Source organism: Rhinolophus sinicus, linkage group LG03 (genome assembly GCF_036562045.2).
Source record: "Rhinolophus sinicus isolate RSC01 linkage group LG03, ASM3656204v1, whole genome shotgun sequence".
NCBI classification, from domain to species: Eukaryota; Metazoa; Chordata; class Mammalia; order Chiroptera; family Rhinolophidae; genus Rhinolophus; species Rhinolophus sinicus.
The window spans coordinates 54,038,494-54,065,530 of NC_133753.1; the positions used below are offsets into that span (position 1 = coordinate 54,038,494).

Sequence of the window (27,037 nt, forward strand, 5' to 3'; positions counted from 1 at the left end):
TGGACATTTGTTTGTTTATTGATGATGGCCATTCTGGCAGGTGTTCTCATTGTGGTTTCAATTTGTATTTCTGTGATGATTAGTGATGTTGAGCATCTTTTCATATATCTATTGGCCATCTGTATGTCCTCTTTGGAGAAATGTCTATTCATATCCTCTGCCCATTTTTTAATTGTATTACTTGTTTTTTTTTTTTTTTTTGGTGTTAAGTTATGAGTTCTTTATAAATTTTGGATATTAACCCTTTATTGGGTGTATCATTGGCAAATATCTTCTCCCATTTAGTAGGTTGTCTTTTCATTTTGTTGATGGTTCCCTTTGCTGTCCAAAAACCTTTTAGTTTGATGTAGTCCCATTTGTTTATTTTTTCTTTTGTTTCCCTGAGGTGGTATATCAGAAAAAATATTACTAAGAGCAATGTCTGAAAGTGTACTGCCTATGTTTTCTTCTTGGAGTTTTATGGTATCGGTCTTACATTTATGTCTTTAATCCATTTTGAGTTAATTCTTGTGTATGGTGTAATAAGGAGGTCTAGTTTCATTCTTTTATACATATCTGTCCAGTTTTCCCAAAACCACTTTTTAGTGGTTTTTACCCCATTTTATATTCTTGCCTCCTTTATCATAGATTAATTGACCATACAAGTGTGGGCTTATTTCTGGGCTCTCTATTCTGTTGCATTGTGCATCCATTATTTCTTATATTTCCCTTGAAATATTTGGTAAAGTAGTGAGCTCTTTGAGAGCCTTCTTAGACTCTAAGAAGAGGAAGAGGTCTTAAGAGGAATCTCGTTGATCAAGATCAATCTGTCTAGTAAGAAAACCAAATTCATAAAAATCAGGGGACTGCTTAGACTCACACCACAGTTACTGGATGATAGGAAATCAGAACTCAGTTTTCATGACTAAGTCCAATATACTTTTCATTATATTACAATATCTGCTAAAGAATACTTGCAATTTGAATATGAAATGCCAAGGCTTATTTTCAGCTCTTGAGCACTACATTTGAAAAGGAAATAATTTGGCCCATTGTGGTAGTATCTTCAATTACAAATGACTGAGTCAATGTGAAAAACACAGATTTTTTTTTTAAGATGATGAATCCATATATATGAAACAAGAAGTGCATAAAAAAAGTCAGATGACAAACCTAAAACAACCGAACCTATTAATACTAGAATTGGGAATTAAATTGGGATAGTGGTGTCAGAGAAGACATCCTACGAAACAACAGCACTGTTCAGGTTCTGTGCAGGTAAATAATAACATGGGAGAGTCCCGGCAAAGAATGGATTCATTCCATTTGACCTACCTTTGCAAATCTTCTCATTAAGTGAGATAATGCTTCAGGGTTAGGGCATTCCAGTTTTTTAATAATCTCAAAGCTCTGATTCAGCTGAGTAAAGACATCCACCACAGAACAAGAGAAGAGGGCATGATCAGATGTCTGCTGGAACTGAGGAGAGAAAAGGTGAAACCATTCCACAAAGACATTAACAGGACTGTGGAGAAAATCTTTATTATTTCACATAAGCAAATGTATCTCTTATATCATCTACCTTCATTAGGAAGTTCCTTTATTTCCTGGTAATAAAATGCTTATTCATTTTAATATCATTCATCTCCTTTACTGGAAAATGCAGTGGAACTAACATCATGGGGCAGGCTGCTGTTAATTGGTTTCTCCATTGCTGAATGGGGTGACAGGTTCTTTTGGTCTGTCATTCCCCAGAGGTATTGGGATGATTTAGCAAGCGGATTGTGGTTCATGACCTCTGAGTTGCTCCAGAGGCATTGGGAGGGTGTCTGCTCCTAATCTTGGCATCTGGAAAGGTTCCAGGTCAAGGGAGTTTTATACAAGTCTGCTAAACTTGTAGAGTCTAACTAATTCAATAAGCAAAGAAATCTTGGGGCAAAAGGGTGATTGACTTTTTTAAATTTATTTTTTATTTAAGCAATTCTCTAGGGTTCCTATCAGCCCTTTAAAATTGTGTTTTAAGTTTACTTTGGTCATTATAGGATTAAAATGAGCCTTAATTAATAACCATGAGCCTACTAATTCCCATTAGCTTAAAAGAGAGCAGCATGAATGAATCTCGACAACAAGTAATCTTAAAGTAATTTAAACTCACTCCATCTTTTTTGTCTCTTTCCAGTGCTCCATGAAGGAACTCCATTGACACATCTTCATTTTCATCTAGCCACTGCATAACAAAAGGCTCAAACCACCTAAAAAAAATTAATGTTACATACTATAAAAGAGATCATTTGTACATAATTAACAGTGAATACTGCACTTTTCTTATATGAGAGTAATTTAGGACCAACAATCTCTTTTCATTCTTTTTTCCAGTTCTGCTCCACAGAGACCTTTCTTTAGCTTTACCTCATCAAATATATCCCCTTCTCTTTTACCTGCAATCTTTCTTCCTATGCTGCCTCAAATATGCTTAGTTCCCAATTGCCACTCTACAATTTCCTTTATAATTCAAAATCCTGTAAAATGTAAATCTTGTGTGCTGTGTCCTCCTGTCATACCATTGTCCCATTTCTTAGTGCTTTACAGTCCCGCTTCCATCCATACCATTCTGGGGCTCACCTTTGACTTCTTATGATGTATGGTACAATTTCATGTTGGGTTTTGTGAATGGTCTAGGTTTCAAAGTTCTTTCTTCTTCCATAAGGATGAGCAATTGTCTAGCAACATATATTTAGAAAATCATCCTTTCCCCTACTGCCTTCAAATGATGTCTTTGACAAATCAGGTAACAGCATATGTGTGGGTTTGTCTCTGAACTATTTTGTTCCATTGGTCTATTTGTTGAGCACTAATACCACACTCTTTTAATAACTGTATCTTTTCAGTAAGTCTTGATCACTGATAGCACAGTACAGTACTCCAGTTTTTGTTTGTTTGTTTGTTTGTTTTTTAATCTCCTCTTCAAGATTATTTTGGCTATTCCCTTTGCATTTCTATATATATTTTTGAATGGATTTTTGAATTTGCACAAAAATACCTGCTGGAATTTTTATGGGATTGTACTGAATCTGTAAGTTAATGTGGAGAGAACTATTTTTACAATATGTATCTTTTTAGGAACATTGTGTATTTTATTTAGTTCATCTTAAATTTCTCTCAATAATATTTTATACTTGCCAGAATAGAGGGCTTGAACATCTTTCATCACATTTGTTTCTTGTGGTTTTCATGTTACTTAAATGATATGATTCATATAAAATTTTCTAATTGTGGCTTATATAGAAATGTAATGAACACTTATATAGATGTAGTACTACATTCACTTTTTATAAATACTACTTTCATTTTTTAAGCTCTACTAGTTTTCCCATAGTTTCTTAAGGGTTTTCTAGATGCACAATTATGCCCTATATAAATACTGACAGCATCATTATATGCTTTTACAAATATTATGCTTTTCTATCCCTTTCTTGACTTTTTGAACTGCCTAAAACTTCTAGTGTAATGTTAAATAAAAATGATGCTATCAGCTAACATTCTCATTCTTGATCTCAGGGGGAATCTTTCAAAATTTCACCAATATGTTTGTATAGTTTTTTTTATTTTATTTTTGAAGGGTATATTTTATTAGATTAAGATAGTTCCCTTCTATTCCTAAATTGCTAAATAAATTTTTTATAATGAATTGATGTTGTATTTTATCAAATTATTGTTCTGTTTCTAGTGTAATAATCTTCATTCTTTAAATATGGTAAATCACATTTAATTGCTTTTAAAATGTTTAACTAATCTCATATTCCAGGAATAAATTCCCATTGGTCATTTTCATCTTTTTATAAACCACTGGATTCTACTGGCTAATATTTCAATTAAGTTTATTTTTTAAAACTATGTTCAGAGAGAAACTGGCCTGTAAATTATTCTTATTTGTCATGTTCTCCAGGTTTTAATAGTGAGGATATGCTGACCTCAAAAAATGATTTCAGAAGTATTCTTGCCTTCTCTATCACAGTTTGTATAATATTGATGATAGTCTTCTTTAAACAGTTGGAAGAATTCCATTTGAAGCTCTTGGGCCTAGAGTTTTAGTTGTGACATGTTTTTTAATTAAGGATTTAAATTGTAAAATAATTATGGGCTCATTCAGATTTTATCTTTTTTGTTATGTCAAGTAATAAATTATAGTTCAAAAGAAATTTGTACATTCTATCTAACTTTTAAATGATTGGCATAGATATTCCCATTATTATTTATCTTTGTAAGATCTTTAGTGATGTCCTTTCTCGATAATGAATTTGTGACATCTTTTCCCTTCCCCCATTGGCCTTGCTAAAACATTTTGGTTTTATCAGTCTTTTCAAAAAATAACCTGGCTTTGTAACTTCTCCCATTTTATATTTTCTATTTTATTTTTATTCCAGATCAGATTATTTTCTTTCTCCTACTATCTTTGGATTTAATTTGCTTTTAAACAATTTCTGATACTTATATTAATGGTTTTATCCTCCTCTTTCTTTTATCTAGAAGTAGAGCTATAAATTTTCCTCTATTTCCTGTTTTAGCTACAATTCACAATTTTCAATATGTCATATTTTATTATCACTTAGTTCAAAATATTATGAAATTTGCACTGTGAGTTCCTTTGACTCATGAATATTTAGAGTGTTCTGCTTAATTGCCCTCTCTGGTGATTTTCTAATTATCTTCCTGAAGTTGATTTCTGGCTTACATATTTCCACGATAGTTCAAGAACATACACTTTATGTTTCAATCTTTTAAAATTCATTAGATTTGCTTTATGGTCTGGCTGATAGTTTCTTTTGGTAAGTGCATCATGTGCATTTGACAACAATGTGTATTTTGTCATTGTTGAATATAAATTGTAGATAGGTTGTGTGCTTGTATGAACAATATCTATGACAAACTATGGAACCTCTCGGGGATGTAGATATAGATATAAATATAGATATAGATGGATATATAAATATCTCTAAGTATGTTACTCATGTTGTTGAAACTTCTTTGTTCTTACTGACTTTTTTTATCTGATTCATTAATCAACTGCTGAAAAAAGAATAATCTCCAAATAGAATTGTGGATTTATTGATTTTTCCTTTTACACTTGACAATTTTTGATTTATATATTTTGCTGACATGTTATATGGTACATACAAATTTAGAACTGATATCTTTTTGCTGAATTTCTCTTTTAATCATAATAAAATATTTCTATTTCTCAAAATATTTCTTACATTAAATTCTATTTTTTTTGATATTAGTATAGGTCCATAACTTTTCTTTCAATTATTGTTTTCATCCTTTTACTTGACCTTTCTAGACCCTTATGTTTTAGGAGAATAAACTGTAAGCAAGATATTTTGGGGTTTACTGCTTTATCTAGCAGGACAATATTTGTTGACTAGAGTATTAATCCATTTGCATTTAATCATTACACTTAATTTTATGATATATTTCAGTTTAAATCTATCCACTTTCTTACCCCCTCCCCAAATTTCTTACCTTCTCTTTATTATTTTAATTCTCCTTTTTTGCCTTTAAGTATATTTTTTTTACTTTTTTACCCCCATTATAGTACTATTGATGCACAGCATTATATTATACCTTAAGGGGTTGTATTACAAATTATCTCACACATCTATGACATATTAGAGGCTTTTTAAAATGAGTATTTCACACTTTCTAAACAATTCAATGATATTTTAACATATTAACTCCATTTATTGCTCTTCCACCATTTCATGTTATTGTTGTCTTGGTTGTCTTACATCTTAATTTTATGTATATTTTACTCTGCAAAATAAATGGTTTTTATTCTTTAATATATTACCGTAATTTTACTTTGGTCATTTTCCTTCTATCTGAAGCATAGCTTATAGTGTGTATTTTTGGTGAGGGTCTGCTGGAAATGGGTTCTTTCAGCTTCTAAGTTAGGTCAGTGTCTTTATTTAGCTTTCTTTTTTGAAGGACATTTTTGATGCTTGTAGAATTCTAAGTTGAGTTCCTCCCCCCCCAGCACTTGAAAGATATCAGTGTATTGTATTCTGGTTTTAGTCACTTCTATTGAATAGTCAGCCAACAGTAACTGTAGCTCTGATGAAATGTCTTCCCTTCCTTGACCCCGCTACATTTAAAGATTTTCTTCTTTTTGGTTTTAAGTAGTTTTCTATAATGTACCTACAGGTAGTTTTTCTTGCATTTATCTTGCTTAGAATTTATAGAAATTTTTGAATTGCACTTCATGTTTTTCAGCAATTTTATAAAATTCACACCTAGTATCTTTTCATGCATTGCTCTAGTATTATTTTTTTCCCTTCTCATTTTTTGGGGGAGACTCAATTCTTTGTACATTAGACCTTTACAATTTGTCCCACATACGAGTGCCTTGCTCTGTTTTTTTTGCCCCCCTATAACATTTTGCACAGGGCCTGGCATATGCAAGGACACCCTCAATAGGATAATAGAATTCTGGAAAATATCAAACGCTGAGTATTATAAGTCTGATCAAATGTATTTGATAGAGATATGTTTATGAAAATGTTAACTGTTTAATAATGACTTCAATTTTAGAAATATGAATTCTAAGACATTTTCAGTTTTAATTAAGGAAAAAACAAAACTGATTATATAGCTCAGTATACAAGCACCCTCATTTTCCCAATAAAATCTGAGTTTGAGCACTTTTCCAGAAGGTAATCTCATCATGCAAGCCATATTTTATCATGTATGTCTTTTCCTTTAAGTTGACTATCGAAGTGATGCATACTTGGAAAATGCAACACAATTCAATTAAATATGGTTCCCAAAGACATGCACATCATTTAATATTAATTTTATAATAGAAATGTCTGCATTCAAATGAAGACTACATGAAGGGATTTTAGAGCTGTATAATTCAGGTGTAATTTTATGGGACTTTGAATTGAGAATAAACTTGGGGTTGCAAAGCACTACTTACAAGGAGTATTCAGGAACGGCATCCTTGAAGGCAGGAAGTTCTCGCACATATTCATTATAAAACCATTTCACTTTGAAATGCAAATTCATATAATCGGTGCTCTTGCATAATCTCTGCTTTTCATGTTCTATAACAGATAAAATCAAACATTTAATCAAGTTTGGTTTGCCAACAATGCTGCTGTGGTGCAATCTAATTTTATTAGTATGATTCAAAAAGGAAGAAAATAGTGTATTTGATACAACGCAAAGTGAATTTCTAAAGACAGATCTGAAATTTTACAAAATGCAAAAATCATTATAGGTTCTAAGTGGAATAGGTCAGGCAATAAATAATGAGAAATAACTTGAATGTTCTAATGTGCCTTCCTAAAAAAGGTAAGAATTCTGATGCTGTTAACGAATAATAACATATCAAAAGTTTTCTATTTATCTGTAAGTTTTCATATTTTGACTACTTTTAGCCTGATGCAAAGTGGCAGAAAAGATTAAAACTCTAAGCATGACTAATACATGAATCAAACTCAGAGGCCTAATCCCTGATTAATACTAGAAATGTCAATGAGTAGATCACATTTCCATCCTGGATATTTAACACTTAAAAAATTAAGGTAGTGAAAAGGAGAACTATGCTGCTTCCCTGAAAATAAGACCTAGCTGGACAAAAATTAATATAAGACCCGGTATTGTATTATATTGTATTGTGTTGTGTTGTGTTGTTGTGTTGTGTTGTTGTGTTGTATTGTTGTGTTGTGTTGTGTTGTGTTGTGTTGTGTTGTATTGTATTGTATTGTATTGTACCCGGTCATAATAAAATAAGACTGGATCTTAATTAACTTTTGCTCCAAAAGACTCATTAGAGCTGATTGTCTGGGTAGGTCTTATTTTTGGGGAAACACGGTACATCTAACTTCTAAGCCAGATGATTTCTTCTTCACTTTTAAGTTCAGCCAAATATATTTTACACCCTGTGGCTTTTTTGACATTTCTTTAGCAGGATTTCCTAATATGTGACTTTTTTTCTGTATTGCTCAAGAAGTATAGCTTAAAACTGGTATTTTGATCTGGGCCTATAGTACTGGAAAATAAAGACAAATAATAGTATCACTGAATATAGTTATCTCTGCTCCCCCCCCCCCACAACATTAATACATTGGCCAATTGTGACTACAAGCGTAGACACAACCAAATCAAAAATATCCCTACTATACTGAGTTTGAAAGTGCCCTCAGAGAAGCTCTGGTTGAGTCTCTGACTCTCTTTCAAGCCAAGGGCTTTGATTCATGGTAGAAGCATGCTATACTTTATCTTCCAGGCTGAAAATACTAATCGAAGCAATTAGATTGTTATAAATAAAATGAGGACATCCCTGCTTCCCAATACCTGACTATAGAGGGACTTAAATCCAAATGATAAGAGTAAACACAACCCCAAACAGAGCATTTTCAAATTATCTACATAATGATCAGTGCTGGCTCTCCCCCTGCTGCTTTCCCTTATGATATCTAGTGTCCTTCCACACCTTAAGATCATTTATTTGATCAACTCATAGGTTGGAATTTAATGCAATACAACCCTGAATGCCAGACAAGAGAAGACCCCTATCCTAGGTCCCATATAAATAGCTTGTGGGAATCTGCCACTTGGGATCCCACACTTGGTACTGGCATGGAGCAAGTCGGAGCTCTCAACATCTGCTCTTGTGACTAACACCTCATGCACTTTTGATTAACACCTGCTAAGCCCCAGCGAGACAGTTTGGACTAATCTTTGTTCAATATCCTAGAAATAAAAGATGACTGTCCAAATTTGACCAAGGTTTGTGGATTGCCATTGCTGACAAGGTAAACAGATACTGCTTTGGGGTATGGGAAAGACTTTGAGCTATGGAATCAGTTAGGTAAGAAAAAGAGCCAACTAACTCATCAGGTACTTTGTCTAGAAAGCATAAGTACAATAGATTATTGCATAACAAAGTATTATTTTCAAGTATTAACACTCATTTTCTTTGGCTCGAATTCATGCATTTGAAGGCACTCAGGAATCAATGCAGCATTCAGAACAGGTGCACATGCTAGCTGGGAATATTTTGAATATTAAATGACTCATATCACTCTCTAACTTTGTACATGGGTAGTTCTAGATATAATATACATGGAGCCTGACATTGATTCTCTGCTAACTATTAAATGCCAGAATTGTCAATAGTTTTATTTTTTAAATTTAGATAGAGATTTAGCTCATTAAATTTTGCTTTAGTCAGATGACTTACCTAACTGTTAATATAAAATAATGACTTGAATTTTGTCCTCATTTTAATAACTATTTTTTGAATACTTTAGAAGGAAATAGCTTTCTGAAAATTATATATGAACTATATCTGAAAGCACATCGAAGTAATTTAAAATTTTAAGTTTTGTATTTATATTTTATTTCAAATTACATCTTTTTATATTACATTTAAATGTCTATTTTGAATGCAATAACTTTTTAATCCTTTAAATATTAAGAATGTGTGTAAACTGAGATTAGATAGAAAAAAATGTAAGTGGACTTCAGGAAAAAGAAAGGCTGAAAATAGAAAAAAGTTCAAAGATAAGGCATTCTTAAATGTTTTAAAACAGGAAAAAAAATGAAACAGAACAGACATCACGTGCCTTGGGAAAGGTTGTATTATTTGACACCACTGTAAATAGAACACAAAATATTTGAAATATTTTATAACTGCATAGTTAGTAATTTTGCTGAAATAAAGGTGAAAATATATATTTTCTAAAAGAAAAATATAATAATTTGACTTATTTATATCTTTAATTGAAAACCCAAACATTCACTGAAAACAGAACACCCAAATATGCATATTAATAAAATTACGTTACCTTTGATATTTTGCCAACTTTCAGGATGTTAAAAAAATTATACAATTTTTTATCACATTGATGTGAAAGTTAGGTTATTTGAGGTAGGAGCTACAACACATTTTATATATCAGTTTGTTAACTTTGTTTAGAAATTGTAAGTATTTATGTCTATGGCATGTTGTGCTCTTGCCTTTGCAAATGTTAGGGTGAACCTGACTTAATGTGTTACCACTCTCAAGAGTGTTTGCACATTAACAAAATCTGAAGGGAAGGGTAACCCAGTTCCATCAATTACCAGAAATGTTATTGAGTGTGTGTCTTGTGCTAGTTACTATGTGTGAAGTACTGGGGATGTACAAATGAAGGACCTACATGCATAGAGCTTAAGGAAGAAGGGTGACATGTAACAATACCTTTACTACAGTATAGTAAGTGTCATAATTTGATAGGTACAGGAAGAGGTGGATTTAGTCCAACTTTGGAGGAGATGAATTTAGCCCAACTTTGTGCTTTCGGTGAGTGAAAAATTCAGTAGAGAAATGACTTTCTATTAGTGCACAAAAAGGAATTTGAGTCAGAGAACACGTATTATATAAAATAATTTGAGTCAGAGAACATGTATTACATAAATAAAAGACTTCTTACTTATAAGGAATACTATTTAATATACAGAGGCTACCAAAAAACGTATACACATTTTAAGAAAGGAAAAACTATTAAAATTGTAATACTCAATATATACCGATAACGAAAGATGAATACAAGTCATATTTGACTTCTGCAATCACAAAGTGGTTACCATCAGCGTAATTTTAATACGGTTTTTTCCTTTTTTAAAATGTGTATACATTTTTTTGGCACCCTCTGTATATGTGTCTCTGTGAAATTGTATAATGATGTTTCCAGTTAAGACCTTGGGCTTTTTTTCCTCTCCCTACTTAAGTTTTTACATGTTTTAGTAGTGAGTTTGAGTGAACCTTAAATTGATGTCATGCCATAAAAGAAAACAGTTCACCAATTTCTGCCCCTTACAATGAAGTCCCTCTATACTTTGGAAAGCAGGTAAAAGCCACTGTGAGCAGTGTCCCAGTCAGTTGTTCAGGCAAGACCTTAAGTTGATTTTCTTAACCTATTTATACTTCACTTTTCCATAATTGCAGAAATCTTTCCTTCCTCCTTATTTGGGCACTCTGCTCCGAAATTACAGACTCCCCAAACCCTATCTCCAGGGCTCTGCAAGCTCCCTATATTCCCACAGAACCAGGCAAGAAACACTTGTATATGTCTAATGTTTGGTAGTCACACATTAGCCAGTCCACTCCCCCTTATTCTCCACCTCCCAGGTCTCTCCATTGTTGATCGAGATGGGAAAAGGGACAGGAAAGATACCAATTACCTTTTTAAAAGATGAAATCTGGTTTTGCTCCAGTCTAGAGACCATCCATTCTAGTTCCTAAGAATATACCTGATATGATAACTCATCATAAAACTATCAGGGTTTTACCTGTCACTTCATTGAAAAAAAAAAAAAAAAAGGAAGAATTACTAATAGTTTCCTCCTTACAGAATTGCTTTCACATCCATAGCAATTAGTTTCTATGTTTTTAAGTCGCATATCTCTCATGCACTATCAACTAATATTTACTGCTCTCTGTGGACAGAAACAGGAGACCGGTAGCCATCTGTTTTCACATTCTGCCAATTCAATAATGGAATAATTGACACCTTTACATGCATTATGCACTTCAGCTGATACAGCAAGAGATTTTCAGTGTATTGAGTTAGCTGGTGATGTAGGTTTGATCTTAGGGAAAATGAAAACAAAAACGGAAAGGGTGTGTTCTTATAGAATAAGGCCCACCTGTGATGTTTGTCCTTAAGTAGCAAATATGAAATACTAACTGCATTTTGGGCCAAAGTAATGTCATTTCCAGGCTTGCCCTAAAATATCGCTTATGAAAACCTCCCTTTTTTCTCTCATCTACTGGCCACATGCAGAAGATACAGCCGAGGATTCCAAGGAACGAGGGGATCACACAGCTACTAGGAGGTCTGGGTCCTTGAGCCACACCTCAGAGGAGAGTTGCCTAGTCACAAATACAGTAGTCCACCCTTATCCATAGTTTCACTTTCCATGATTTCAGTTATCTGCAGTCCAAAAATATTAAATGGAAAAATTCCAGAAAAAAAATCATAAATTTTAAATTGCTCACAGTTCTGAGTAGCATGATGAAATCTCACACCATCCCACTCCATCCCGCCCAGAATGTGACTCATCACTTTGCCTAGAGTATCCATGCTGTATGTGTACCCCACCTGTTAGTCACTTAGTAGCTGTCTCGCTTATCAGATCAATATCAATGGTAGCCCAGTGCTTGTGTTCAAGTAACCATTATTTTACTTAATAATGGCCCCAAAGTATAAGAGTAGTGATGCTGGCAATTTGGACATGCTGAAGAGAAGCCATAAGTGCTTCCTTTAAGTGAAAAAGTATGTATATTTAGGAAAAAAACATAGTATGTATAGGGTTCAGTACTATTTGGGGTTCCCGGCATCCACTGGGGGTCTTGACACATATTCCCCCAAGATAAGGGGGGACTACTGTACGTACTTTAACATATACAAGTAAGAAACAAAGTGGTACAGTGTTAAATTGTATGGAGTTAGGCTACATGGGGTTATATTTTGTTGTATCGCAAACATGTTTACATATTAAGACCCATTTATTAAACTCTCAACTGCTCTAACACACACACACACACACACACACACACACACACACACACATCAGGCTGTCCCCTTGCTTTGTGGTAGTATATCAGTGTAAGTATCCCTAGCAGACCCCATTGTGAATTAATCCGTCATCACATAGGAAACCAGTTAATCAAACTTGTTAAGTTCATGTTAAGAAAATACTATATAGGCTCCGAGAGAAGAATAATCATAGAAATAAAGTACACAGGCTTTATGGGTAAAACTAATACCGCTTTTTATCTTCCTGCCAGCCTTATTTCACTTGTGGGCTCTCAGCTATACCCTGAGTAGTTATTATTATCACTTAAATGATTCTATAAAAAGTGAGCTGTTATTGTTCCAAAATCCATATGCCTGCTTTTCTCATGTCTTCATATATTCCTCCCATGTGTATAATTATATATTACAAAAAGATATTTCAAATAAACCACAATTACCTCCTAACTACCACCTACCAAATAGCAATGTAAGGGATTAGAATATCAAATTCAAAAATATACCTCAAATTATCTTTAATTCTACCTAAATTATCTTCCGCTTAGTGGTAGAACACACTGACAAAATTACATTTATCTCATATGATGTGAATGACTCCTAGAATTTATTTAGCCTTCAATCATTCTACATTTTTAATTTTGGCAACAAAGATTAACTAGCTCATTACATTTACAAAATAAAACATTTAACTAGTTTTCCTAACAGCAGTATGATAATTTTGTATGAAATTTAATCTTTGAATTTCAATGAAAAATATAAATATTTTACTATCAGAATAAAAATGATTCCTTAAAATTGTATAAAGAAAAAGCTTGGCAATTTAGAAGAATATGTCTATTTTCCTTTAGATGACATTTACCAGCATTTGCTGAAAATATATTTTCTTCTGAAAATTGGTGTTTACACATGGGGTTCTATACATAATGCAGAAATATACAATTATATATTGGTTATAGGATAGGGGTGGTGTACTCTTAACCCATTTTTTGCCAATGGGAAATTGGCTGCCATAAATCATCACACTGTCATTTTCTAGTTCTTAATTTGTGGCATTATTTTATTGCATAAATACTCTGTTTTGTCCTATAGTAGGTAGCATACAATTTTGTAGGACTCTCTTAAACATCCGTCTGAGAGTTTTGACAGCCCGCTCTATCTCTAAGAGGTGGTAATGTGGAAGGTTGGGAAGGAATAGCAAGTAAAAAGCCAGTATTACTGTGTTTCCCCGAAAATAAGACTGGGTCTTATATTAATTTTTGCTCCAAAAGTTCCATTAGGGTTTATGTTCGGGGGATGTCATCCTGAAAAATCATGCAAAGGCTTATTTTCCAGTTAGGTCTTATTTTCGGGGAAACACGGTAGGGGCTCAATGGATATGAGTTTTGGGGAGATAATATGCACTCACAAATCTAAAAGCTTATTACCCAGAACTTTGGGTTCCAAAAATAAATACGCATCAGACTTTTGTAGATAACACACACATATAAACATCAAAGATAACCATAAATTCATGTCAACAATATATATAGATGAGGATCATGGGCTCTTTTTTTATACACTGATAATGCTCAGTCATGTAATTAGAAGTAAAGAAAAAAAAGTATAGAAGTCATGATTTTCCATTGTAGAGCAGCTCTACAAAGGTTTTGTAACAGAAGCACATCTTTAGAGTGAGGAATAGTCTAAAATTCTGGCTGCCAAAGTAAGCTATGTTATTAACAAGGTATAAAGCTTAAATTGATAAAAAAAAATAAAAAAAAAAAATAAATGACTACACATAACATGTTAGCAAAAAGTAGTGTGGATCAATGCGAAGCTTCCAGAATGGCAAATCAGCAAACAAGAGAAAATATGACACACAATAGCACATTACTGTAAGCAACTGTCTTAAGAATTAATGAATATAAAGGAACAAATATCATTCATTTTTGTAGGGTAAGGAAGAAGATATTGAAGTTTCTTTCATGACACATTTCTGATAACTAAGCTTCAGCAAAACACTAGAAGAAAAGCCACGCAAAACTAATAAAATATTGTCTTACTCCATGACCACTGAAACTGATGCTAGAAGCAGTTTTACCCTTGAGAGTTGTAGCTGGCAGTGCTATTTATAACTACAACCAGACTCTCAGCAAAATCTCAGAATGAATCCAGGCTCCCCAGTTTCAGTAAACCAGAATGATGTGGGGTCAGACATACTTCACAGACACACTTTCTGATATATCTGCTTAGAATTCTGGTGTAGATCTACAACTGCCAAACCTAGACCAGTGGGGTAGAGTAAGACCAGATCTTTCCAGTGGAACCAAAGCATCCTGAACCCCTTTCTGTGTCACCGAGAACTTGATCTTTTATTTCTGGATAAAACAATCCATTTGCAAATGAGCTTCGCATTTCAATCATCTTTTTTGACTTCACACTTTTCTTTGCCAAATTATAGTACAACATTAAAATTTCCCCTTTAATCTTCATCTACGACACCAATTCCTACATCAGTGAAGTATTTTGCAGCCAAGCAAAAATGTGGAGCTACTGCCAGAACACCCAGAAGAAAGAATATACCATTCCATGATATGACTTGGAAGAATGCTGCATGACTTATCTAAGCCACAGCTCTTGAAAATCAGGAAGCAGTATGAAGGCAGAACCTTATAATTTGGTGCTGTGAAACTAGAGATGAATAATTATAAGGTAAAAAATGTGATGAAATGGGAAAGAGGGTTAAAAAAGACTGAGATGTACAACAGTCTGGAACACGTTGGTAAAATATTGGCACCCAAAGAAGCTATTAGCATTGACAAGTCATGAAGCAACGGTATTAAAATAAGAAACAAAAACAAGCTTCATTTACATTGCATTTTCACCCAGAGTCCTAGCAATAGATGTACTACAGAGTATTTCCACGAGATTTAGAACTGGGGACTGAAATGAGGATTCCATTCATTTATACAACATATATTTATTGGTTATCTACAATGAACCAGGTATTGTTCTATATTCTGAGAGTGTAGCAAAGAAGAAAGCAGAGTGTTCCTGTCATCTTGGAATTTATATAGAGAGGAGAGACAGACAATAAAAACCACTCAGTTGTAAGTGTTAAACCGCAAAGTAGGAAAAAAATAATGCAGAGTAAGGGAGTAGATGAGCTGAGAATGCTTTTTTCAGTAGGGTTTTCAGGAAAGATCTCTAATGAGGTGACATGAAAGTGGAACTGAAAGAAGTCAGAGAGAAAACCATGCACCATCTCCTGGAAGAGCATTTGAGGAAAATACAGCAAGCGAAGTAGCCCTCAAGCAAAGAGTGTGTTTGACAAGTTCAAAGAGATGCAAGGAGGCCAGTGTGACTGCAGCAGAGACAGTGAGCAAGAGTGGTGAGAGCTGATTTCAGAGAGATGCCAAGGCCGGGTCACACAGAATCTTGTAGCCTATGGTAAGGACCACTCCCCCTAAGAGTTATGGAATAACACTGGAGGATTTTGGTCTAATTTACATTTGTAAAACATCATGTTGGTTGCTGTTTAGAAGCAGGAAGGTATAGAGGAGACTACTGCAGTAAAAGAAACAATAGATGGGGCAGCTTGGACTTGGTCGTCAGAGGGATGACAGGAGGAAGTGATGAGGCAGAGGGTCTAATCTTGGTTCTGTGTCTAACATTACATAACTGTGCCTTTCACCTCTTCCCTTCCCAAGTAAGCTAAGAAGAGACATGATAATAACTTATTAAAATTTTGATTTCTCATACCACCTTTTCTGCTTAGAACCACAGATGGGTAGAGGGATGGATAGATGGATGGATAAAAGAATGTCAAGATTGTATACAGCTCTTTCCCCATGTCTATACCTTTATTTTCCTCATTCTTGCTAAAAATCGAGTGGGTCATCTTTTAGACTGGTAGAGTACCTGTTCAACATTGGTCTTGGTCTAAATGTTTGCTGGTTTATAGCTTCACATGGAGATAAGTCACTGCTGTATGTTAACAGACAAGTCTAATTTTCTGTATTAATAAAAGGCTCTGTTTATGTCAATACATTTGTTATTAAGAACTGTCAATAAAATATAAACATAATTTTCCCATATAATTAGATCATATAAACCACTCTCAAATAATCAATTTCATGTATTTCTCAGAACTATGTAACTTTTATGGCAAAATCATTGCTTGTAGCTTTTTCTTAAAAGACTCAAAACTTTATGTATTTCACTTCTCATAGTTTCTTTTACATTTTTTCATTACTTATTTAAATGTAACCTGTAGTTGAGATTAATTTTTAGTATAAAATTGATTTATATCAATTATTACAACATACAAAAATAAAACATAGGGATTTCTCTTTTTGGTAGATTTTAACTAAGCTATTTTTAGTTGCCATCTGAGTTGCCATCGTTTCTTTATTACTTACAAAGGAAAAAGAAGTAATTGATAAGTCATGAACAAAGGTGAAAAAATGCTTCACTTAATTTATATATTAGTTAGAAGTGATTAAAACATCCTAAAATTTTTATTACTTTTAATTTTATTATTGCTAATGTTTTTTCTCTCTACTTTATTAATAATTTCTTTGGGAATTCTTATTTGTAAAAAGACAATGGCCCTTAAATATGTGAAAAATGCATAATTTCATTCTCATTTAAAGAAAAAAATTTAATGAGATGGTATTTCTCTATCAGATTAAAAAAGTAGAAACTATACTGTTTTGATTTTAAGGGAAAAATTGGCAATGTATGAGTATGTCAAAATTTTAAATGCACAAATCTTTTGGCAATTCCACTTCTAAGAATTCCACTTCTAAATATATTTGCACATATAAACAAAAAGTTTATGTTCAGAGGTATTTTAGCAAAATACTAAAAATTATCTAAGTATTGATATGGAAAGAAATAAGTATGTTTCATATATCCATTCCTTTAAAACAATAAAATTACAACAAAGAATGAGGTAGATCTAAATGTGTTTATGTTGTTAAACAAAACAGTGTTTATGTAGTATGAACCCCAACTTACATTGTTAAGTAAAATAGAAAGGTGCAGTGGCATATAGATAACACATTATCACTTGTGTAAAAAAGACATGTGCATACAACTATGTGTATGCTTGGAACATTTCTGAAAATACACAAGAACCAGGAAACAGTGATTATCTTTGGGGAAGAAGTTTTTCACAGATATTTTTAGGTACTGATGGTTTTAACCATGTACGAAGCCTCACAATTAAGTTCGTGAACTCATCCTAGAAAAAGTCTACATACCTCATTGATGAATATCACTATGGTCACCTTCGAAGTGCTCCCCTTGGGAAACTGTGCACTGATGCCAGCTAGTTCACCCTTCAAAGCAATTTTGGAACTTTTTCTGGAATGGCCATCAGAGCTCTCATGGTATTACCCTTGATGTCCTAAATATCATCAAAATGTTTTCCTTTCAGGGTGTTCCAATACAGTTATTTGTTTACTGGCTAAAAACTCTGGTGCATTGTCATGATACAGGAGCCATGAGTTGTTGGCGAAAAATCAGGTCATCTAACTTTTTCACACAGCCTTTTCAGCACTTCCAAATAGTAAACTTGGTGAACTGTTTGTTCAGTTGGTACAAATTCATAATGAATAATCCCTCTGATATAAAAAAATGTTAGCAACATCGTTGCAACAAGTTCATGAACTTAATTGTCAGACCGTATGCTGCAGTTCAGTAAAATGTTTAGTCAGTAAAACTGAACCTCATCCCTTAAGCAATGGCCAGTGATTGAAAGTACTTCATGTACTAAAGATTTATGAGCACAGAAGTTACACGATGTTAATTACGCTATGTCTAGGGAAATACTTATCAAAATAGTATGAAAGACACAAGATCCTTGGCATATTTCTAGTATCTCAAATTTACCATCAATAGAATTCACACCCGAAAGTTAAAAATACCAGTAAAATATTTTATATCTTTTAATTACATTTAAAACACTACATTTACATAATGAATCTTCTGCTCATATTCATTTATCTAACATTTTCACTGGGTTAGCTAATAAATTTTACTCTTTAGGCGAAAGTCCAAATAGAATCGATATATCCAGGGAACTAAGTAAGCATAGACTTTTATTCTTTTCTCTGACCCTTTCTATGTATTCACACTACATTGTAATGTAATCCAATGTATTATCGATTGTTTATGATGTGTAAACCACTATTCTACATTCTATGGGGACACAAAAGAAGCCTTGCACGTGGTCCCCACATTTAAACAAAAGTATAGAGAAAGACTAATCTACTTTTTGAGTTGAATGGATACACTGGAGAACAAACTGGAGAGAGCAAGGGAGCCAGAACACACAGACTTCAGCCTTGGCTGTATCACTTACTGGCCTTGTCACCTTGGGCAAGCCATTTGGCCCCTGGAAGGCTCAGCTTTTTCTTATGTAAAATGGGATGGTAACTCCTCCTTTAGTTTTCTCGTTTTTTTTGTTTTGTTTTGTTTTTGTGGAAAATCCAGTGATATAACATTATATAACTGTCATCACTGAAATATACTTTATGAATGACAGTAATTATAGTTGTAACAAGAATTACTATGTGAGAAGACCATTACAATAACTTGGCTAAAAAGGATCAAAGGCATGGACTAGATAACAGCAGCAGAAAATGACATTGTTTAGTCCATTCTTTACCTGCATTATTTAGATATAATAAATTTTGTAATATTTTAATTTGCTATAATATAAAAATTACAGAAAAGTTGCAAGAATAGTACAATGAACATTGACGCAGACTTTACTCAGACTCAACAAGGGTTAATATCTTGCTAAATTTGTGTTATTGTTTCTATTTCATATATATAGTATATTTCATACACACACACACACACAGAAATATATATAATTCTTTTTACAAACTATGTTAAGGACATATATCAATTTGTACTTTCTTGAACATTTTTTCAGCATTTAGTATTAAATTTTGTCACGTGCTTTTTCAGCATCTCTGGAGATTAACAAATGCTTTTCCTTCTAGTATCTATTAACATGTTATGTGATACTGGATTTCCTAACGTTAAATTAGCCTAAGTCTTAGTCTGTTTGGGCTGCTATAACAAAATTCCACAGACTGGATGGCTTATAGACAGCGAACATTTATTTCTCACAGTTTTAGAGGCTAGAAAGTCCAAGATATCAGTACCAGCATGGTTCTGTTCTGGTAAAGGGCCTTTCCAGTTTGCAGATTGCTGACTTCTTGTACCCTCACATAGCAGAAAGGGCAAGGGAGTTTTCTAGGGCCTTTTTTTTTAATCAGGGCAATAATTCCATTCTTGTGGGCTCTGCCCTCATGACCTAATCAACTTCCAAATGCCCCAGCTCCCAACACCATCCCATTGGACATTTGGTTTCAATATATGAAATTTGAGGGGACACGAACATTCAGACCATAGCATCGTTCATCCTTGGACTAAATTCTATTTGACCATGAGGAATTATTTTCTTGATATGGCTTTGGATTCTGTCTGCTAATATTTAAATTAATGCTTTTGCATTTAATTATGTCAAATTTGACCCCTAAAAAGATAAAAAGCTTAAATAGGTCAATTTCCACAGAAGAAATAAAGTTGGCATATTGTACTTACCTAAAAAATTATCAATTTCATCTAGATTTTGAAATTATTTGCATATAGTTCTGCACAGTAGTCTCATAACTTTTAAAATTTCTTTTGTTTCTGTGATTATTTTTCAGTTGTCATTTTTTATTTGATATATTTGTTCTTTCTCCCTCTTTTCTTGATCAAATTAGCTGATGGCTGGTTTAATTTGTTCATTTTTTTCAAAACTAGAATTTTGATTTACTTAGTGTCTTTTAATTTTCATTCTCTACCTCATTTATTTCTGTTTTTATCTCTATTATCCTCTTCCTTGTGCATTCTTTTTGTTTGCTGTTTTTATTTCCTAGATCTTTAGGTTGAGAACATAATCCTTTTACTTTCATTTTTACATTTTTATTGATATAAATGTTTAAATCTCTGTATTTTCCTCTGGTCAATGCTTAAAATATAGTATATAAATCTATGTGTTATTTTTATTTTTATTATGATGATGTTTTCAATAATTTGAGTTTTTATTTCTTCTTTCATCCAGGAATAGAGGATCTTTGTTTTAATTTTCAGTTAAGATCTTTTTTATTATTCATTTCGAGTATAGAGCATTTTGATCAGTTTTTTTTTTTTTTTCACATTTTTACATCATGGAATTTACTAATGCTTTCTTTGTGATATAATGAGTGATCATGAATATAAATTGTGTATTTTTCTTTGTCAGAACATATAACACTTATATACTGTTCTTCCTCTTGTCTCTGTCTTTATCATCTTTGTTTTAGTCTTAGCTTTACAATTAAATTAAGTGCTCACCATAATTCATGTAGCTGGAATTTCCTCAGTCATCTCTTAATGTATTAAGCTCTTTTACTAGTAGATTCCTCATGAAGGGCTGGCTCATGGATATAAAATTCTTGGTTCACATTTTCTTCTCATGAGTTTTCAAAATACTGCTTTACTGTGTTGCCCTGATATATTATTTGAAAAGTCTCATGGCACCTAGTTTTTTCTTTTCTTTTTTTTTTTTTTTAACCCTTGTAGAGATGTTCTCTGTGCCTAGAGATCTTTAGGACATTTTTTCTTTTTTTTCTTTTTTACCTTGAAAATCTAATAATTTTACTAGGATCAGTTTCAGAGTTGTCAATTCCAGGTTGATTTTTTTCTAGTATCAAGAGGTCCTTGTTAAAATGTACTCTGGGGGCATTTGTTTGTTTGTTTGTTTGCATAAAGTTTTCCTTTATTACAGTTTTAAATTTACGTTCTATTCCTTAGTTTTGTTTTTTGTTCCTCAGAAACTCCAATTATACATATTAGAAGTTATCACTTAGTACTACTCCATACTTACCTGTAACTTAGCTGGGGACTCATGCTAATGCATTGTTGTATTTTTTTTCTTATTAATTCTTACCCTAAACAAGCTATAATACTGAGATATCTATTTTTATTATGTCAACCTTAGTGTTTATATCAGTGTTTGCACAGAGTAGGAGCTCAAAAAGACTTAGAATAAATGAATTATAATTCATCATTTAAAGGCTAAGGGAATTGGCTAAACAAACTACGAAAATGACAACCTACAGTTAATTATCTTCTGATGTATTCTTGGTGACTGAAAAAATACACACACACACACACACACACACACACACACACACGGTTCCAAAAAAATGTATACACATTTTAAGAAAGGTAAACTGTATTAAAATTGTAATATTCAATATATACTGAAAACAAAAGATGAATACACATCACGTTTGACTTCTGCAATTAAAAGAGGTGCTCAAAGTGGTTATCATCAGTGTCCAGACACTTCTGATTATGGCAAACTACTGCTTGAGCAACAATGACCAAAGTGTCCACTTGTATACATTTTTTGGCACCCCTGGTATATGATAATTTGAAGATGAGTGAAGTCACGAAATAGTACAATTCATTTGAAATCTGGAAATTTACCCGATTGTCTTCACTGTTTCATTAGTTGTCTTCTTTTGGTTCATTTATTGCTTCTTTCAAGCTGAAGTACCATACAGACATATTCCAAAAGCAGATAACAATAGCATCAGTACATATTGAAATTGCATGCTATGAATGCTGCCACCAGATATATGTTATCAATTCAATATACAAAAAAATTCTATTGTATAATATAGCAAATCAGCTTCCATTATCCTTGCAAGTGGACAATAAATGAAAATTTTAGTGAAACGTGTTATTATAGAAGTTCTAAGATACAGAGAAAATAAATACATGAATAACTCTGAAATTATTTTTCCTTTAAAAGCATTCCATTTGTGAATCCTTGATACCTTTTTGTCAGTCAAGAAAATAGCCAATAAAGTTGCATTCCTCTTAGCATTACATTAATTTACTCTCATTTTCCACTGAAAAATCCAACAAATTTATCTGAAGCAGTACTACCTAAAATATGTATGTGGTTGCTATGGAGAACCTAAGCTATTCAAATGAAATTTTGATTAAAAGGCTTTTATCCTTAAGATACATCCTTTTCCGAAAGCCATTGTGGAGTTTTCAAAAATATATTTAAATCACATACAATGAGTTTTCATTCTTTAGAAAATAAACTCAAATGGTTAAATCCAAATAAACAAATACATCAATCTGATGCTTTATCTACAATCAGTTAATAAAAATACATTAATTGTAATGTTTATTTTAAAAAAGGGAACAATTTATTAATACTTCACTAAAATATCAATATAAAAATAATTGGAAAACACTTGCAAGGCAGTTGATAGCTCAGAGGGAATTTTTCTATACTAGGAGGATTTCTTTCATACAGGTAATAAAAAAATGAACAGAAAAAATGGACAAAGGTAATGAATGGGAAAAGAAATACAAATGACTATATAGGAAAAGATAATCAACTATATTTATTATTAGAAAAGGAAAATCCAATCTCAAAATATTTTTTTTTCACCTAGGAGATTGATAAAGGTTAAGCATATTGGTAATACCTGGTGTCAGCAACATATGGAGAAGTAGGCACATTCACATACCATTAATAGGAATCTTTAATGACATAAGCTTATTGAAAATTACTACTAATTTTTGATTCATATTCCTTAGCTCACTGCTTCTTTCTCTTCAGTATCACTCCTGTTATCATTTTTTGTTTTTGTCTTTTTTTGGTGATCTTAATAACGATGTAGACAGCCTATTTGGTGCCCTGATTTTCAGCCTCTGGCATCCACTTCTCTATTGGACTTGTCCTCCCTCCCACAACAGCCATCCCTTTCCATGGGCATACCTCTGATCATGTCATTGTCAACAAGGGTATTCCCTCCAAAATCTCAATTTCAAGAATTCTGCTCTTTGAAAAACATCCTACTCTTTGATACTACCTTATCTCAGTCTCTTGTGTATCCACTGAGACCTACCTGTTTTTTTTTTTTTTTTTTTCCTTTCTGGCTCTACTTCCTTCTTATCTAACCGAGAATCTATGGCTAATGATTGTAACCTCTCTTTTATGTACGAAGACTAACAATGAAGTTTGCAACCTTGTTGCAAAGATGTTGCTAACTTTTATTTTGATATCAGAAGGATTATTCATTATGAATCTGTATCACCTGGACAAACAGTTAACCAAGTTTACTATTTGAAAGTGCTGAAAAGGCTGTGTGAAAAAGTTAAATGATCTGAACTTTTTGCCATCAACTCAGGGCTCTTGTATCACGACAATGCACCAGCTCACACAGCACTGTCTGTGAGGTAGTTTTTAGCTAGTAAGCAAATAACTGTATCGGAACACCCTCCCTACTCACCTGATCTGCCCCCCAATGACTTCTTTCTTTACTCGAAGACAAAGCAAATATTGAAAGGAAGACATTTGGATGACATTCAGGATATCAAGGGTAATATGACAACAGCTCTGATGGCCATTCCAGAAAAAGAGTTCCAAAATTGTTTTGAAGGGTGGACTAGGTGCTGGAATTGGTGCATAGCTTCCCAAGGGGAGTACTTTGAAAGTGACCATAGTGATATTCAGCAATGAGGTGTGTAGCACTTTTTTTTTTTCTTTCTTTAGAAGTTAGAAAGCTTATTTAAGGAGAGAAACACTGGTAGAAGAGTTGCCGGGGGCAGAGGCTAGGGTAGACAGCTGCTGTAGCACTTTTTCTAGGGTGAGTTCATAAACTTAATTGTCAGACCTTGCATATCCTCAACCACTTGACCTCTCTTTGTCTTTGTCATATTCACCTGGCAAATGCCTGCCTGGAATATTCAATTCCTTATCTATTCTGTCCCTCAGCATGACTGGAAGAAATACAACCATGCTCACTGTTGTTACCTAAAACTACAGCCACAAAGCTCAAAAGGGCTCTCAGTATTGACAACGATCTCTACATCTCACTAAGCACTTTCTCTCCTATGCTGAGATTATTATTTCATACCAGTGGTCTTCTCTTTCCACAAACATCCAAAAACCCCTCTCCTCCTCTCATCCTGAGTTGATCACGTAGATTCCACATCTCCCACTACCACAATTACCAATTCGCTTTCTTCTATAGTCATATACTTTGCTTTCCTCCTGCTATTATGGCTTAACTACCTACATTATTATCTAAAGCTAAGTAGTCTACTCGTGTACTGGATAATACCTGATTTCTCCCACTCAAAGACTTGGCTGTTGCAATTATGTACTATCTTTCGTGCCTTATAAATTTTTCTCTGTCCAAATTAATTATTGTCATAACCATAAAAACATATGAAATTTTTCCATTATTAAGTGGATTTATAATCCTGAAATGAAAACCAAAGGGCTTAAATAATTAAACATTATACGTATAAAAACCAAATTAGAGACTAACAGAATTCTTTACTGGGTAATACTGAAGCTAAAAGAAACAACAAACAAAGATAAATTATAATATAAATGCTCACAACAAAAATAATGTAACTTAAGTGGAAAATACTATGAGAAAAATATAGGCATATATTGTTTGAAAAATTAAAAGCTGCATTTTGTACACAATCCATATAGATTTAAAATTAAAACAATATTCATTGAATTGAAAGACTAATGTTTAAAAGGCAGGGATAGAAATTAAAAAATACACAAGAAGTAGTAAAATTAGTCAAAAAAACATAAAAAAAGTTGAATGCATTAGCTATATAAGAAATTCAATGTATAAACAAAAAATGAGGTAGCACTTTATAACTATTACAGCAGCAAACTTCAAATCATTATAATATTCTATTCTGTCAAAGGTATGCTGAAACAAGAATACCCACTCATCATTGGTGACATGCACACTATTGAAAACTTTGGTACATAACTTTGCAGTCCATTTCAAAAAATATACAGTGTTAATCATCTTTGACTCAGTAATTCTACAGATAACTGCCCCAAGGATATAAACAAGACGAAGAAAAGCATAATATAAGAACATTTTCATTGTAGTATTATTTTCAATGTTTTAAAGAATGCTAACAGCCTGATTATCCAAAAAATAGAGGGTTGTTTTAGAAGTTGAAGTTTATAAATTTGGTGGGACATTATGCAACCATGAAGGTGACTCAAACTCAGTATCAATATGCCAAAAATCCAAAAAATGTGAAAAAAATACAGAAAGGTATCTATGCTATTATTACAATTATATAAAATTATGGTTGCACATGTAGCAGGAGAAAGTGAAATGGTATGGTCATGGTTAATTTAAACATTTCTGTTTCAATTAAATAAAAATAAGTTAAATAAATTCAAAATTATCAACAAAGGAACCGGTTTTTATGTACCCAGAAACAGAGAAATTCTGCTTAGATTTTACAGACTTTAATTCAAACTTCAGATTACCTAGGCTAATGAGAAGTGTCACAGGCACTGGGTTGTTACTGCTCTTTCAGGAGTAGTAATATACCTACACGTAAATGGCATTTTCACAAAGGATTAAGTAGCCACTTTACGCTAAGATATTGGACGTAATACTGTTACTAATGGAGTTCCACCGAAGGGTTTTATATTTGGAACAATTCCACGTAGAGGAGAGAGAGAGAGGGATGTTTTTGAGTTTAGACAGATCTTATGCAGCAGGAGAGAGGCAATTTGAGAAGTCCGGCACTTAGGAAGGAATCCATGGAAAAAATGATGTTATCCTCAACTAGTGCAGTAGTGAGTGGGTTGAGAAGAAAGGGAGAATAAAAAAAAAGATACCTAAAAGTGAGAACTGATAGAGCTTTGACTCTGTAAGTGAGGAGTAAGAGGGGAGAACTTAGTCTGATCTGAGGATGTGACTAGAGTTACTAGGCTCAGAGTGAGGCTGTCAAGTACCATAGGGAATGTAGGGAAAAGAACAGTGTTGGAAAAAGGATAATTTCTTGATGTGCTTTTAGGATTCTAGAGGTAGTTCCCCACCATCAACCCTTTATAGAGGTTAATTGCAACTCACAGATGTATAGATCAAAACAGTTCCAAAGGTTGAGAAATTGTACCTAGATAGCAAACCAGAGATCATGTGCCTTTATGGCAAGGGTATAAACATTAAAGTATATTCTATTTAGCATTTTAGAGAAGAAGAATCTGATTATATGAATCCAGGAACTTAGAAAGAGGACCCCTTTTGTTGACTAGAGTAGAGGAGTTAACCACATACAAATCTGTATTTTAAAAATGTGCACGCTTACAATCGATGAGCACAAAGCCTTGGAAATGAGAAATGAATGTTTAAAATGCAACTCTGTTGTACACATGACATTTTCTACTAGAAGGAAAGCAAGAAGATGGCCATCTCTGCATCCTGTGATCCCTTTCCATTGATATTTTAGTAGAAGAGTCAGGGCCATTAGGAGACACACTTTGGGGAATCATTGGAGTTTGGAAGGATTTAGTCATAAACTTTATGCAGCTTAGAATTTACTGTAGGATCATAGCAGCTGGTTGGGTG

General features: G+C 33.2%; 1 protein-coding gene across 3 annotated transcripts in view; it reads right to left on the reverse strand.

Annotated features, from left to right (window-relative positions):
- Nucleotides 1-27,037, reverse strand: part of UNC13C (unc-13 homolog C) — a 504,352-nt gene that overhangs the window by 103,151 nt on the left and 374,164 nt on the right. For all 3 annotated transcript variants that reach the window (XM_074327725.1, XM_074327724.1, XM_074327726.1), the window contains exons 19-21: nt 6,959-7,085; nt 2,135-2,231; nt 1,315-1,458 (exon numbers count right to left, since the gene is read on the reverse strand). In XM_074327725.1, the coding sequence (XP_074183826.1) occupies nt 1,315-1,458; nt 2,135-2,231; nt 6,959-7,085 (368 nt within the window). The remainder of the gene's footprint in view (nt 1-1,314; nt 1,459-2,134; nt 2,232-6,958; nt 7,086-27,037) is intronic.